The sequence below is a fragment of the Mesoplodon mirus genome, assembly GCF_964341445.2.
Source record: "Mesoplodon mirus genome assembly, chromosome: 11".
NCBI classification, from domain to species: domain Eukaryota; kingdom Metazoa; phylum Chordata; class Mammalia; order Artiodactyla; family Ziphiidae; genus Mesoplodon; species Mesoplodon mirus.
Window position 1 is genome coordinate 102295694 of NC_138987.1, and position 16272 is coordinate 102311965.

At 47.7% G+C, this 16272-nt stretch overlaps 1 protein-coding gene across 2 annotated transcripts in view; it reads left to right on the forward strand.

The window, feature by feature from the left end:
• Positions 1-12313, forward strand: part of BCL2L13 (BCL2 like 13) — a 62225-nt gene extending 49912 nt beyond the window's left edge. Inside the window, exons 6-7 of one of the 2 annotated variants that reach the window (XM_082635954.1) lie at positions 1758-1901; positions 10244-12313. In XM_082635954.1, coding sequence (XP_082492080.1) covers positions 1758-1901; positions 10244-10993 — 894 coding nt within the window. In that variant the 3' untranslated portion in view covers positions 10994-12313. Of the gene's footprint in view, positions 1-1757; positions 1902-10243 lie in introns of those variants that run through there. The other variant, XR_014295309.1, reaches the window with a different exon arrangement.
• The last annotated feature ends 3959 nt before the right edge of the window (positions 12314-16272 follow it).

A 16272-nucleotide genomic window follows, 5' to 3' on the forward strand; every position in this document is an offset into this window, starting at 1 on the left:
AGGATAACTTAAATGATAAAAACAGTGGAGGAATTGCTATGTGAAGAACGGACTAAAAAATTAGTAGATTTCAGCGTAAAAAGTATAGTGAATGAGAGGGAATACGGTTAAGGACTAAAGACAGTAGTGAAAGAGGATTACAGATTTATCTCTAGATTATTACATAGTGAAATGGGGGCAACTACATCTGATACATGAAAGAGGTAAATTTGGAACAAATAAGAGTTATTTTTATATAGCAAGTATGAAATATTTGCAACTCATTTTTTTAAGAGGTAATAGACCTTAAACATGAGTAACTTTAAAATATGCATGTTCATAGATTATTATGGGAAATGAGAATGTTTTGAGGTATGGAACGTCCCAGGCCTTTGGAGCTGGTGTGATGTGAGTCTGCAGGGCTGGTTCACAAGCTCCTCTCCTGCTCCAGCTGAGACAGAATACTAGGCTGGATGAACACCCATGTTCATTTCTGTTTTCAAAAGTGTTAACAGGTTTCTGATTGTAGAAAAAGCCTAACACAGTCTTCTTTATAGCCCTGTACCCCTCCATTGGTGCTAAGAAGAGAGGGGTTTTTACTGCATTGGGGGCTGGAGTTCTTTTAGAATGTCAAACAGTGAAGATGTATGTTTTTTGCATTTTTCTTTCAGACTTTGATAGAGATTCCTTCAGGGCTGCTTTTACTTAAAAAAAAAAAAAACCCAAAGAATATTAGTGAGGATATAAACTCATCTTCTTTTCTGTTTGTTCTCTTTTGCAGAAATGTGTTGTAATCCCTCAGCTATGACCTTGGAGGGTCAGTGACAGGAAACTGGAATTGGTTTCATTTCCTTTCACGGTCCTTCCCAGTTATGTGGAGACCTCTTGATGTTTTAGACAGAAGAGATTGCATGCAGATAGTTAACTGAAAGTACTTAGTTCTTTTCAGTATGCAGGGGTTTTTTTTGGAAGGAAAGGGACTCTAGTTAGTCTCCGAAGTAAATTTTTATGATTTTAAAATACTGAGCCATAAGGTTATAAGGAGTGATAATAACACCTCTGGTTTTTGATGACTTGTCTAAGATAGCTCATAATTTTGAAAGTTCTTGTTTTCAAATAGAATAAAAGCCCATGGTACAAAATGCACAAAGTACAGAAGACATACACTTGAAAATATTTTCCCACCCTTGTCACCACTTACCTAGCTTTCCTCTTTTTAGGCTACCACTATCACCAGTTTCTTAGGTATTTTTCAGAAATACAAACATGTGTGTAAATGTTCTGTTAACAATAATGTTAAGAATAATGGTACCATTATTGTACATACTCTCCTTTACCTTTTTTCACTGAAAGTAAATCTTGGTAGTTGGGCAGTGGACGATCTTATTCTTTTTAACAACTACTTGATATTTTACTGGATGACCAAAATTTGGTCTGTTGGGTTGTTTCCGGTCTTTTGCTATTATAAATAATGCTTCAGTGAATTTCCTATACATATGTTGTTACACACGCACACGCACGCGCGCACACACACACACACACACATACACACACAGGCCCGGTTGTTTTCATATAATATTATTTCTACCATCCTGTGGTATAAAACATACATGCATTATTCTAAAAAATTCTGGTAGGGGTCACTATTTTATTTCCTTTATTATAATAAAAATGGAGTTCATTATGATGCACTGGAGTGTATTTTCTAGTAGTTGAACATATAAAATGAACTGTAAGAATTTCAGTTTGTTTTTTACTCTCTCATCTTTGCCTTAAAGGTTTTGGTGCCTCTGATTTTGCTACGGCAAATGCTTTTGGAGTTGACAAGACGTGGTCAGGAACCTTTGAGTGCATTGCTGCAGTTTGGTGTGACTTTCCTGGAGGACCATGCCGCCGAGGACATCGTTCAGCAAGGTGGCTGGGTATGCGCTTCCACGTTTGTGTTTTTGTTTTTTTTTAAATCTTCTTAAAAGAAAAAATAATTAAGCCCCTCATGGTTGTTTTTAAAAGCATAGGTTAAATATCATTAACATTATTGTGCAGTGTTATTTAATATTGTGATTGGATGGTGATCAGTGGAAAGACTATTCTTGCAGTTTAAGTTAAACTAAGATTTTACTCCTAAATTCATGTGTTTTTTTAAAAAATATTTATTTATTTATTAGGTTGCGCTGGGTCTTAATTGCAGCAGGTGGGCTCCTTAGTTGCAACTCGCCAGCTCCTTAGTTGCGGCATGCGGGCTCCTTAGTTGTGGCATGTGAACTCTTAGTTTCAGCATGCATGTGGGATCTAGTTCCCTGACTAGCGATTGAACCCGGGCCCCCTGCATTGGGAGCGTGGAGTCTTCACCAGTGTGCCATCAGGGAAGTCCCCCTGTGTGGTATTTTTAAGTGGTTATAACTATGAAACATTTCATACTAGCAAAAAGTATATAAATAACTTCTGTATACTTAGTATATAAAAGTATATAATAACATATACTGAGAAAAACTATATAATAAGTATGTAATAACTTTTATATACTTACACTTTAGAGGTGAGGAATAATAAATGAACACCTCTCCCAGTCGAAGAAAAGAACACAGCCAACACTTTTGAGTCTCCTTATATACTCCTCCTAGATATCCACATGTTCCTACCTACTTCACAAGGGCAACTTCTATTCTGAATTATAGTTTTAATATGTATATATCCCTAGACAGTATATTATTTTGTATGTTTGGAACTTTATGTAAATAGTATAATATGTCTCCTTCTGTAACTTGCTGTTTTCATTCAGTGTTGTATTCTTAAGATTCACCTAGGTCATTGTTTCTCAATTGTTTTTTCATTATCACCCCCCTAAGGTTCCTTTTTAGACATTTTTATCCTTATCATCTCCTTCCTCCCCACGTGAAATTTTAAAAGCACAGATATAAGTCTGTTTATGTACTGGGGCCTTTTGGAGGGCCACGGGCCTTTGTAATATCTAAGATTGCTCACATCTCCCCAGACCAGGTTTTTTTTGTTTGTTTGTTTTGTTTTTTTGCGGTACGCAGGCCTCTCACTGTTGTGGCCTCTCCCGTTGTGGAGCACAGGCTCCGGACGCGCAGGCTCAGCGGCCATGGCTCACGGGCCCAGCCGCTCTGCGGCATGTGGGATCTTCCCGGACTGGGGCACGAACCCGTGTCCCCTGCATCAGCAGGCGGACTCTCAACCACTGTGCCACCAGGGAAGCCCCCCAGACCAGTTTTAACCCTCGACTTCATCCCCTTTGAGAACACATGATCCAAGTTGATGTGTTGATGGGCGTTTGGTTTCCATGTGTAAATATGTCACAATTTATCTGTAGTTTATTTATCTAAGGCTTGCCAGTAGACATTTCTCCCTTTTTGCTGTTGGAAAGAGTCTCATCCATATGTGCAGGAGTTTCTCTGGGTATATACTTGGGAGTAGAATTTCTGGTTCCAAGAGTATAGACATGTTCTAATTTACAAGATGATGCCAAAGTGTTTTCCACAGTGGTTTCCAGCTTGCCCTCTGTCAACAGCATATAAGAGTTTTTCTTCTTAAATATGAGAATTTTTGTCGTTGTACCTCCTCCCCAACACTTAATATTGTCAGACTTACTAATTTTTAAAATTATTTATTAAAATAAGATTATTTAGGAATAATTTTAGATTTACAAGAAAGTTACAAAGATAAAGCATCCCCACATGCCCTTCACCCAGTTTCCCCCAGTGTTAACGTCGTGCATAACTATGGCTCCTTTGTCAAGCTGGCTTTTCCACATTGACTTTATATCCAGCAGATTTGTCCAACTGCCTTATTATTCTGATTATCTCTGGGCTCCTTTGGGTTTTCTAGATAGAAAATCACACCATGTGTGAATAATGTCAATTTTTTCTCCTTGATGAGCCTATCTTTTTAAAAAAAATGTATTGTACTAATCAGCACCATATTAACAGAATTGGTATTAGAATCCATCCTTATCTTTTCTGATGTTAATGTGAGTTAAATTTCCTTTAATCGTTCCACCATTTAGTTGTATCAGTCCCGATGAGTGAGGTTGGCCTGTACTTTTTCTTGTTTGGTTTCAGTTTTAAGGGTGTGCTGGCTTCATAAAAGAATTTAGAGTTGGGAAGAATGGTTCCTCCTTTTCTGTACTCTGGAAGAGTTTTTAGGAGACTCGGATCATCTGTGCCTTGCTTCCTATAACATTCCTTCAAAACCACCTGGTACTTTCTTTGAGGGAAGGTTTCTGTTTTTTCTTGTCAACTTTTGATAATCTTTCTAGAATATTATCCCTAAATTTTCAGATTTGTTGGCATAGAGCTATTCATATTTTCTTTTTTTGGAGGAAGGTACAGTGGATTTTAATTTTTTAAATTCTCTACACTACTTACTTTTTTAAAAAGTTTTCTTTTGGAGTATTTTGTATATATATGAAAACAGACACGGGAGTATAATGAACCCCCGTCACTTAGTCCTAGCAGTCATTAATTTACTGCCAGTTATGCTTTATTCACATCCTGATCACTTCCCCTGTTAATACAGTAGTAGTATTTTGAAGCAAAATCCAGACATCCTATAATTTTATCTGTAAAGATTTCACTATGTATCTCTGAAAAATAAAGGTTCTTTTTTTATTTTAAATCACAATACCATTGTCACATCACAAAAAAATTAAAAATAATTTCTTCATATCATCAAATATCCTGTTAGCATTCAAATTTCCAAATGTCTCAAAAATATCCTGTCTTTAAGTCTATGCAATGTGTGGGTCTGTAGTTCCTTTTTTATTTTATTTTACTTTATTTTTATTTTTCTCTGTGTTGGGTCTTCGTTGCTGTGTGGGCTTTCTCTAGTTGTGGCAAGCAGGGGCTACTCTTCGTTGTGGTGCACGTACTTCTTATTGCGGTAGCTTCTCTTGTTGCGGAGCACGGGCTCTAGGCACGCAGGTTTCAATAGTTGTGGCTTGCGGGTTCAGTAGTTGTGGCTCGCGGGCTCTAGACCGCAGGCTAAGTAGTTGTGGTGCGTGGGCTTAGTTGCTCCGCAGCATGTGGGATCTTTCTGGACCAGGGCTTGAACCCGTGTCCCCTGCATTGGCAGGTGGATGCTTAACCACTGCACCACCAGGGAAGTCCCGAGGCTTATTAATTTTATTTATTTTCTCAAAGAACCAGTTTTTGGTTTTGTTGATTTTCTCTGTTGATTTCCTATTTTCAATTTCATTGATTTCTGCTCTCTTTTTATTATTATCTTCTGCTTACTTTGGATTTAATTTACTCTGCTTTTTCTAGTTTCCTAAGGTGGAGGCTTAGATGATTGATTTTTGATCTTTCTTCTTTTCTAATGTATGCATTCAATGCTGTAACTTTCCACTTAAGCACTGCTTTCACTGTCTCACACAAATTTTAATAAGTTGTATTTTAATTTACTTCAAAAGATTTTTTAGGGCTTCCCTGGTGGCGCGGTGGTTGAGAGTCCGCCTGCCGATGCAGGGGACGCGGGTTCGTGCCCCGGTCCGGGAAGATCCCACATGCCGCGGAGCGGCTGGGCCCGTGAGCCATGGCTGCTGGGCCTGCGCGTCCGGAGGCTGTGTTCCGCAACGGGAGAGGCCACAACAGTGAGAGGCCCGTGTACCTCAAAAAAAAAAAAAAAAAAAAAGATTTTTAAAATTTCTCTTGAGATTTATTCTTCGATCCATGTGTTATTTAGAAATATATTGTTTAATCTCCAAGTACTTGAGGATTTTCTAGCTGTCTTTCTGTTATTGATTTCTAGTTGCATTCCATTGCGGTTTGAGAGCAGACATAGTATAATTCTGTTCTTTTAAATTTGTTAAGGTATGTTTCATGCCCCAGAATTTGGTCTAGGTGAATATTCCCTGTGAGCTTGGGAAGAAGGTGTATCCTGCTGTGGTTGGATGGAAGTGGTCTGTAGATGTCCTTTGTATCCCGCTGATTGTCTGCCTGCTGGATCTGCCCATTTCTGATGGAGGGTGTTGATTGGAATCACAATTTGTTTGTGACCCCAACTCTGCCAAATATTAGCCCTGAGTTTTGGGGGGAATTCATTTAACTTCGCTGAGCCTCAGTTTCATCAATTACAGTATGGAAGAGCAGCTTCTGTAGCTCACAAAAGTGATGGTGTGAAAAAGTGTTCTGTGAGAACATTACATTTTGACAAATATCAGCTTTTCAGATGCATCCCTAAGAGTGTTTGTTTTTCCGCTTCTCGAGTCTGATTGAAGTTTCCTTCAAGTTTTGGTGGTGACTGTCTTTGTCGGGCAGCAGTCGGGCACAGCCAGGCACAGACGGCTGTGAGCCGGGACAGCCCACCCCCTGCTGCTAGGCCTGCGAGCCCGCAAGGGGCCACCGCGGGGCGGGCTTCTCCTGGGTTTTCTCCTGCGGCATGTGCTAACCTGAATACTTACTGTGAAACATTTAGATTACATGAAGGATTACTGGGGGAAATGTCATCTGTAATAATATTAAATAGTTTGAATAAAATTAATTTTTGTCTATTTTTTCTGACTTGAAGCTTCTCATTTCTGTTTTAAGAACTGCAAACCTCAAAAAGTTTGTTTTAATCAAGGATGTTTGAAGACTGTCTCTTGGGAACTTTTAGGTCAGAACTGGTTAGAACAGAGTGTGGAAGGTGACACAGTTTGTGATCTAAAATCAGTTAAGTGGGTTTTGCAACTGAAGTAGTTTCAGTGTAGTAAGGGTTTGGTTTAGTGTTTCATGAGATCTGTCTGTTTTATTTGTGCGTGTGCATGTGCGTGTGTACTGCACTGTGTTTAAAATGTATTCTTTGTGGTCTTGGTCATCACATTAGGTGGAAAGTTACTTCTCTGAGTCTCTCTCACAGTATTTTCTTTGGGGTTTTTTGTTGTTTTTGTTTTATTTTTATTTTTTTGGCTGCGCTGCAAGGCTTGTGGGTCTTCGTTCCCAGACCAGGGATCGAACCCGGGCCCTTGGTGGTGAATGTGTGGAGTTTTAACCACTGGACCACCAGGGAATTCCCTCTCTTTTCTTTTTTTTCTTTTTTTTTTTTTCTTTTTGCGGTACGCGGGCCTCTCACTGTTGTGGCCTCTCCCGTTGCGGAGCACAGGCTCCGGACGCGCAGGCTCAGCAGCCATGGCTCACGGGCCCAGCCGCTCCGCAGCATGCGGGATCTTCCCGGACCGGGGCACGAACCCGCGTCCCCTGCATCGGCAGGCGGACTCCCAACCACTGCGCCACCAGGGAAGCCCTCTTTTCTTATTTTAGGTCAATAGCGATCTAAGAGGCATTTGGTCGTTAGTACCCTGTTTGGCTGAATGTAGAGAAGCAAGGTATCTGTGTTTGTCTTTTCCGGTGAATACTTGAGAGAGAGATCGTAGTGATAAGGGTTGGCTGGTACACGCCAGGGGACGTGGGTCTCTGAGTTACCAGGGAGTGGGGTCTTGGGAGTCGGCCCTGGCGTCCTCAGCTGGAACAGTTAAGTTCATTGGCAGCTGTGACCCTGCGTGTGAAACACTGCTTGAAGTGGCAGAACGATTTGTAACTGGTGTGAACCAAAACAAAACTCAAAGCAAACGTGGTTAATACAGACGTGGTGACGCACTGCTGCACACTTCGAAATGGTTCTTTGAGTGATCTCCAAGCGGTTTGTACTTTGTTCCTACCACTAAACCAAGGTTACGCTTACATTTTATCTTACGTTTGTTCTACGAGAGTCCCTCTCCTCCGTAGTTCAGTTTCTTCTCTGCTTCCCTTTTTCTTTGAAGGGTTTCATGAACACATCTTTGTTCACGAAAACACCAAGAATAACCTTTTCCATTTGCTTCTTGCTGTAAACTGAGGAAAAAGCACCAGTGTGGAAGTCCGGGGTTGGGGGTGCCTTGGGCTCGAGCGTTAGGGGAGCACAGTTGACGAAAGCGTGGGCCCTGCAGGTAAGCGGCCTGGTTAGATCCAGTCCCAGCTTTGGACTTCAGGCCAATTACTTACCCATCTCAGTTGCTTTAGTTTCCTTATCTGTGAAAGTGAAATGAATTAATTTCAGTAAAGTCTTCAAAAGGACCCTGACGTCCAATTCTCACAGCAGCTGAGGGACCTTGGGCAAGTTACCTGATCTCTCTGGGCTTCAGGTGTTTAAACAAAATATAGTTTTCTGATTCTTTGTACGTATTTATTTACTTATTGGCCACGCTGTGTGGCTTGCAGGCTGTAGTTCCCCAACCAAGGATCGGCAGTGAGACTGTGGCGTCCCAACCGCTGGGCCGCCAGGGAGTTCCCCCTCCGTGCATATGTAAACTCTAGTTGGTCCCAATCTGTTTTATATTTTTGAGCCCTTGAAGTTACTCCTTTCTGTTTTTTGTACAGTGGGACTAAGGAGATGGCTGTTTCCAGCAATATACATATTTTGTGCTAAAAATTATTTAAATTGTTGGAATGGATCTAAGCCTAGTTGTAGATGTTAGTCCCCTAATGTGCTAAGTTTTAGGTAAAGTATTACCCAAAACAGTGCTTTATCTTTTATTGAAAGCCTAGTCTTCATTAATGACAGTAATTGTCAAGGGAGAGGCCTCTATTTTTATATTTTTGCTTCAGATGACCAGGTCAGTGGTCATCTATTCTTTCTTTAAAACTTCTTACATAAAAGCACAAAATTTTTGGTGAATCATCATTAAAATAATCACGTCCCAAATACAGAAATAAGTTGTAAGGTAGAGAGTCCATGACAGCAAGGAAAAAGGCAACTAAGTCTAACTGGCTTTTGGGCCATATCGTCCCCCAGAGCTGTCGCTTGACAACCATGTTGATCCAGTATCTTGGTTGGATGAAGAAGTCTTCCAGATACGGGACGAAGAATGTTTCTGACTCTCAGCTTTGAGCTGTTAAAAATAAAGAGAACAGTAGTTGTATGCTAAATTCTGTTTTAGTTTGTTAACTTTTCCCTCATTTCTTCACAATGCAACTTGTGAAATTTCCATTTCACTGGTTTTGGCTTCGAGCCCTAAATAAGAAGTAGCAAAGGTCTCCTTTCTGAGGATTAAAGTTTTTACCTGTTTTGTTATGGTTCCTTTGTTTTGCTTTTGCTTTTTAAATCCTTCTTGCTGTTAGAGGCTCTGTTTTTAGCCCTTGGTGGGAGTTCCCACTGGTGAGCACGTGGGTCCCTCTGACCCTCAGGCCCTCCCTTTGAGGAGCAGCGCCGTCGAGGGGCTGCAGATGTGATTCTAAGGGTAGGGAACACAAGGGATTATATTCCTTATCTCCAGATAACTCGAGTGTGACCGCAAAGCTTCTGGTCTTGACTACAGAACAGAACTATTCTACTTCATATAAATGGCGGCCGTAATCACAAAATAAAGTGGGAATTAGTTTGCTTGCATTTGCTCTGCAGACTCCGTAGCATCTGCGGGTGTCGTCCAGACTCTGGGTGACTTCCTGTCCATCTCCGCCACGAACCTCCTGGTCCCCGTGCGTCCCCTGCCTTAGGGCTGCCGGTGTCGCGGTGAAATGTGTGCCTCCTGTGTCGGTCCTCATGTCTAGATCGTGCATTTGTCAAGAACCAAAATTGAGTCATGTTCTTCCTTGTGACTGGAGCCGACACAGCCCCCGCAGGGAGCCTGGAGCCCCCGTGGCCGTGTTGCTGCTGTGTGGCTCCCACCCCCAGGAGGGCGGGAGGACTGCGGCCCTGCACCCTCCCCGTCGTCGGGGCGGCTTCATCCATGACCGAGTACCAATGACCGTTCCCGTGCCGTTGAGTCAGGGCCGTGGCGTCTGCTTCCAGCACCCTCCCTGGTCACGGCAGGCTGCTTCCCGCCCCCGGCTGACGTTTCTGGGCCTCTGCTGGGCGGTGGCACTTCCCGGCTCTTCCCACGTCCCTCCGCCAGGCTCCCGCACCCACCCCAGCTGCCAGCAAAACGCGTCCTTCCCCGTCTGGGCTCCTGACGGCACCAGCCCGGCCGAGCAATAGATCCGTAGGGCACAAGCTGCCTTCCTTTTTCTCCGCTGCGTTGCATTATTTATTGCATTAAATGTGTATACATTGAATAGAATATAAATCAGCTTTTTGCTTTTTCAGCTTTGAAGAAACTGGTCAGAGTACCGTCTTGTTAAAAATGCTTCCTCTGTGTTGGTCTACAAGCAAACACGTTCAGTCCAAAAACTGTAGGTTTAAACAGTGTGTTTACCCCTGGAAGTTCAGTTTAGGAAAGGGGCTGCCTCCAGATTTACATTTACTTTAGATCTGTTTCCCCTTCTTTGCACTGACCGCCCCCCTCATCTCCTAGGGCGCTGTCTTTGCCCTGGAGCCGGAGGACGAGGAGCGCCCCGCGGGCGCCGCGGAGGACAGCAACGACATCTACATCCTGCCCAGTGGCGGCTCCACGCTCGCCAGCCCCCCGGAGTCTCCGACCACCGCCACGGCGTCCTGGCAGGCCGAGGGCTTCCCCGTGTCACTGTCCAGCAGCCAGAGCTGGCGCACTGAGAGCCCACCGGTGTCCCTGGGTCCCGAGTCGTGGCAGCAGGTCACGGTGGACCCCGAAGAAGTCAAGAGCTTGGACAGCAACGGGGCCGGAGAGAAGAGTGAGAACAACTCCTCCAACTCTGACATCGTGCACGTGGAGAAGGAGGAGATTCCTGAGGGCGCGGAGGCGGCGGCCGCGGCGGCCCCTGCCCTGATGGCGGCCGGGGAGCCTGGCCCCGAGGGGTCGGCCGTCCAGACAGCCAGTCCCACGACCTCTCTGTTCGTGGAACTTACTGAAGAAGAGGCGGGAGCGGCCGCGTCTGAAGCTGCCAAACTGGAGCAGGAGGGGGTCCCGCCGCTAGAGCCCCCAGTGGAGCCCCCAGCAGCCCCGCTGGGCGGAGAGCAGGCGGCCCGCGGGCGTGGGGGGCTGGGGGCAGGGCCCTCCCCGGGCAGCCCCGAGAAAGCTGGCCCGCCGCCCGCGGGCAAGTCCCTCCTGCTCTTCGGAGGGGCAGCCGCCGCCGTTGCCATCCTGGCGGTGGTAGTTGGGGTGGCACTGGCTCTGAGAAGGAAGTAGATTTTTCGGAGAGAGAAGACAAAAAGGTGTGAGGTTTTAGTTGTGTCAACTGGACTGGAGCGGCCAGGAGCTGGCTGGACATCCCTTGGACACTCTGGGGTCAGGAGGACTTGGGTCCGCAGGGCAGGGGGCCGACCCATGTGTTAGGGCTTGAGCTGGAGGCTGCACACGGTGGTCTGACTGGAGGTCCCGGGCCTGGGCGCCTGCTAGGTTCAGGGTCTTGTGTGTAAAGCGGCCCCCGCCTGGCGTCCACGGCCCCTGGGTAGCTCCCGGGCCTGGGGGCCTGTGCCCTGTGGGTGCGCAGCCCACCCCCCCAGCCCCGGAGCGCCCTCCCTGGGGTGACAGCCCCACCCCACGCGTCTCCCCGAGCTGCCAAACGCCCCCCGGGGATAACGTCGTCCTGTGAGAGCCAGTCTCAGGGCGAGGGTCCCCGTGGGGGCGCCTGGGGTCTCTCAGCCCCTCTGGTCTTGCCGCCCTCAGTCCCGCAGCCCACGTGCTCTGCCGGGTCTCAGCTGCCTCTCAGGTACTGCCCTGCCCGCCTCGCCCCAGGGTGCCCCGAGGCCCCGTGCGGAGGGCTCGCCCGATGCTTCCCGCAGTTCCCCTTGTAAAGACGCTGCCTTTAGTCTTTAAACGTACAAGAGAAGAGACCCGGGGCCCCTGCCCGTGACCGCGGGGCAAGTTTGTCTCCGCATTCGGAAGCTGGAGGGTGGCTTAGCTGGCCTATCGAGGTTGCTTCCAGCCCTTCTGTCTGTGGGCACCCTTGAGCCGACAGGGACTCGCCGGCCGGCAGCGTCTCTCTTGCTGGGCATCGCTGTCCATGACCTGAACTAGTGTGATTCCCAGGTTCTGGCCTCAGCCTCCTTCCCAGTCAGGCCGCTCCTCAGCCGTCTCTTGCCAGGTGATAAGGGTTTCCACACGTGGGCTTACAGGCCAGTGAACCATAACTCTCATTCAGTACACAAAGTCTCCTAAATATCATCGAAGTAAAAAGCAGGAAAGAGAGGCTGCCCTTGAGGTTCTAGCTCGGCTTTCAGAGTTCCATAACGGAGGCTTACACTGAGCTCGTCACGGCCCAAATGCCACAGTGACAAACCGTAATGATCACCGTCAGCACGTGCCCGTGGAGACTCAGCGTAGCCTCATCCGCTGGCCGCACCCCTCACGGGGGACCGCGTCTCTTCATGCCTGAGGTCAGTGTCACTGACGGGACACACGTGCTCGAGACAGGTCATCTCAGATTTATCCTAGTAAATGTAACAGGTTACTTTTTAAATCCTGAAATTTGTAATAAAATTCCTTTACCTATCCTGATCACCAAAACTTGATGTTTTAAATGTGCTTTATTTTTTAATTTTTATTTTTTTAAGTTAAATCTTCCTAAAGCGATACTGTTTAGAAGTTGGTCAGAAAGGTCTGGAATGTGTGTGTGTGTCTGTGCAGCTTTACCAGGCAGTGTGTCTTGCATTCTGAGTTTTTGTGTCTTGGGGAGGGATGCTGGTCAGGGTCTTGGTGTCCTTCATTGAGGAGCCAGAGGCGAGGGAAGTGGGGTTTTGCTCCGTGTGTTCCGACGGCAGCGCTGCTGCTTCGTAGGGGGAGAGCGAGCTGCTGAGTTGTCTTCCTTCTCTTCCCTTTTATGATAGAATATTCTCTTTCCAGTGTTTCCATGTAAACTCTGGGTCCTCAAGCCCATTGGCTGAACGCACTGAAGCACTAACCCGAGCCGGTTCGTTTCTGAGCGGCTGGCGGGAGGGCGGCTGGCGGGAGGTCTGCGCTGCGGAGGCTGAGGTCTGCTGAGGTCTGCGTTCTCCACGGCGGAGGGGTAAGGCAGGGCCACGCTTTACTCAGCAGAGACCCAGACAGCGTGGCCTTCAAGCACGGGGTTCCCAAGTGATAGGAGGACCTCAGCGTCCCCTCTGGTCGTGGACAGGAGGAGGGGGCGCCTAGTAAGGACTGCGGTGGTAGCGGCTCCCCTGTTTTGCTGACGTTAAAAACTGTTTCTCAGCGGCCCACCCCCTTCTTGGTGGGACTGGAACATCTGCGTCTGAGGTAGAGGGAGGGTGATGGTGGGACGCAGGTGTGGAACCCAGCCTCGCGCCCTTCTGGCACCCTCGCTTGAACTGTTGTGTTGGTCGGTCCTGCAGAACTCGTAACTGCTGTATTGAATGTCATGATTTCTGATCACTTGGCAAAAGCCACTGAAGGTTTCTTGAGAAAAATACCAGAATTAAAGAATGCTAGTTTATGTTCTCTGTAGTAAAGTGGTGACAACTCCGGGGCCTCAGAAACCAGTCAGCCCCAGTGTGCCTTACGGGCATCAGCAATGCCCCCAGAAAGCTTTCTAGAGGAAAAGCCATCTGCTGACCATCTGGTTCCCAAAGGCTGATCCTCCTCTCGCCTGTCGTCTCTCTACCTGGGTGTGTCCTGGGGGGGACAGGAGCCAGAGATGTGGTTTTTGGACCACAGCCCCTTTTCATTTCCCATAGAAATTCATTTCCTCAGTCTCTTGCTGATTCCTGCTAATATAAAAGCTGTGCCTGTTCCTTGCCTTTTCCCTGAAGGCTTGACATGGGGACAAATGTCATACCCGTAGAATTTTAAAATTATTTTGAGATGTTTTATAGAAATGAAAGAAAGGTATTGTAGGTAAGATTTTTTCCCCTCTTCTCAATTTCTTATGTCTGTTTACACAGACTTACCAAGAATTTCATCAAGAGGGGCTGTCTGGTCACTTTGTAGAAACAGCTTCTAGCCTCTGGACCAGTTCCATGCAGGCAGTATCTCATGTCAAGTCTCAGCAACACACCTGATGCCAGGAGAATGTGTCCTCTTCCCCAGAGGACCAGGATCTGTCCTTGGTGGAGCCCCCCTGTTCTCCACTCCCCACAAGGGTCGGCTGTGAGCTGGGCTTGGGTTCAGGGAGCGTCTCTTTTCCTTTCCCTGAACAAGGGTGGTCATTATCGTCTCAGCAGAGGGGCTGAGCGGTCACAACACGCCAGGGGCTGTCGGAGGGCCTCCCTCATCACGCTTCCTCTTCGCACCCCCTTGGGGTCACTACTGTCCCGAAGGCGTCTGGCATGTGTGCGGCAGGCGGCAGTCAGAGGTTCTGACTCGGGTCCAGGGCTTCCCCGGCGTCTCCCATCCTTGGAACCTGCAGAGGTACCGGCAGGTACCTTGTCCTGCGTGGGGCGGTCCGGGCCCCGGGGACGCTGCAGGTAGGCAGGTGCTGAGCCAGCTCCGTGGGACCGCACGTGGCAGCCAAGGTTCATCAGTCTATCCCAGCTGCTCACCGCACCAGGGGCCTCTCCCAGCCTGGACCTGGCGCCTGGCGGTTCCAGACCCACCCTGCTGGACTAGGGTCTCCTTGACTTCCTCGGGTGGTGTGGGGACAGGTGCCCGTCTGTGCCCCCCGGGGTGCAGGGGGCGCCCCCTCGGACAGACGCGTCCTGGGAGCGCGACCTGGTGGGGAAGTCAGGTGCTGAAGTGTTGACCCGCATCCCCCCTTCTTTGCACCGTCCCGTCTACACCGCAAGCGCCGCTGTAGCCCAGGGGGCTGTCCCCCAGGCGTCCGCCCCTCCTGGCCACACCGCACCCTCCCGTGAGCTGTTTAGAGCAAGTGTGGGCCTCCTTCCCCAGGGAGAGCCAGAAGGCGGGCCCCTCCCCGTTAAGTCTGGACGACCATTTCTGGTGAGAGAACTGTACTAAGTGGCTGGGTTCTTGGTCAGCACCGAAGGAAAAGACAATTGATCATTTTCCTAGACCTGTGTTTTTCTTGCTGTCCCAGTTGTTCATTTCCTTCTTCAGGTCAAAAGGGCCTCTTTCTGCCTCCCCTGTTCCCTGGCTGAGGTCTGTGTCCTATGGACTCTGGTGCCATCATCCCTCCCAAGTCCTGTGGTGAGACGGTCACCGTGCTGACACCCTCGTCCTGTGTGAGGTCCCTCTGCTCTCCCGCACAGCTGGTTTGTGGGTTATCCCGGCTCCGCTTCCCTTCGTCGTTGGCCTTCTGTGCTCGCTGGGGGAAGCAGCAAAGCGCAACTCTGTGAATGGTGCTCCGCTGCAGGCAGCGTTGGGAGCAGACACCAGAGGGCGTAATAAAAGGAGCCTTGAAGACACTGATGACTCCTCTTTCTGTTCACACAGTAACCCCCTGCCTCGACTCGGGAGGGCTGCTTCCAGACCATCAGCCTCGTCATCTTAAGTACGTACCTATGTGGTTTGACTGCAGGTTCTGCAAACAGCTGGCAACACCCAAAGGCCGACTCGCACAGCTGGTGAACTTGCTGGAGAACGAAAGCGGCTCCGGGGCGAGAGCCCCGAGCAGCAGCCCAGCAGTCAGTGCCGGCTCCCGAGCAGCCGGTCTGAGTACACCAGAGGGGTCTCTGGACTTCCGGTGATGCTGAGCATCTTTTGTTCTCTTAACCATCACTTAATTCAAATAATTAAAAAGCAGGATGAAACGTTCTCTTAATTCAGAACATCTCAATTCTGTCCACGAGGGTTGTGATGTAAAATGCACCAATTTCCAGGATGTGCCCGAGTCCTGGTGGCCAGGATGTGCTCAAGGCTGGAATCTCTGTATGACGCCGGCTTGCGGAGAAGAGCGGGTCATCTTGCTTTATGACCAAGAAAGTATATCTGACTTGGTCTGGAAAAATTGACACCAAAACATGTATAAACTGCATTAAAATGGCTTACTGTATTAATGTAAAACCGTGGCAGGTAAAGATGCTGTGACAAATTATTTACGTACTTACTGCACCACATGGCACGCGGGATCTTAGTACCCCAACCAGGGATCAAACCCGTGGCCCCTGCAGTGGAAGCGCGGACTCTTAACCACTGGACCGCCAGGGAGGTCCCTGAAAAATTTAAAGTATTGTAAGAGATAGTCTGGGATTATTTGGTGCTTTAGAGCTCCTTTCTCTTCCATGAGTTTATAGAGTTGACTACTTGAGTTTGTTTAAATTGCTCCTGGGCCTGGAAGAAAGTATCTCACTGCTGAGACACACTGTACTGACTGATCCCTGTGTCTGTGTTCGTGTGTGATTCACCCTGTTTCCACGGTGACATGAACCCTTTAAATCTGGAAGATTGTTTCCAGAGGCGCAGCCACGCCTGCTTGCTTTTAGGACTTGCAGCATTCTGCAGGTGTCAGCCTGAGACCCAGCCCTGGGGTGCTGTGTTGGATGCTGAACCATGGAGTCACTTTTCTTTTCTGGTAAGTTTAAACTCAGAGAACACGGAAGTGGTTTTGGTAACAGCGTAGTGATCAGTACTTCATT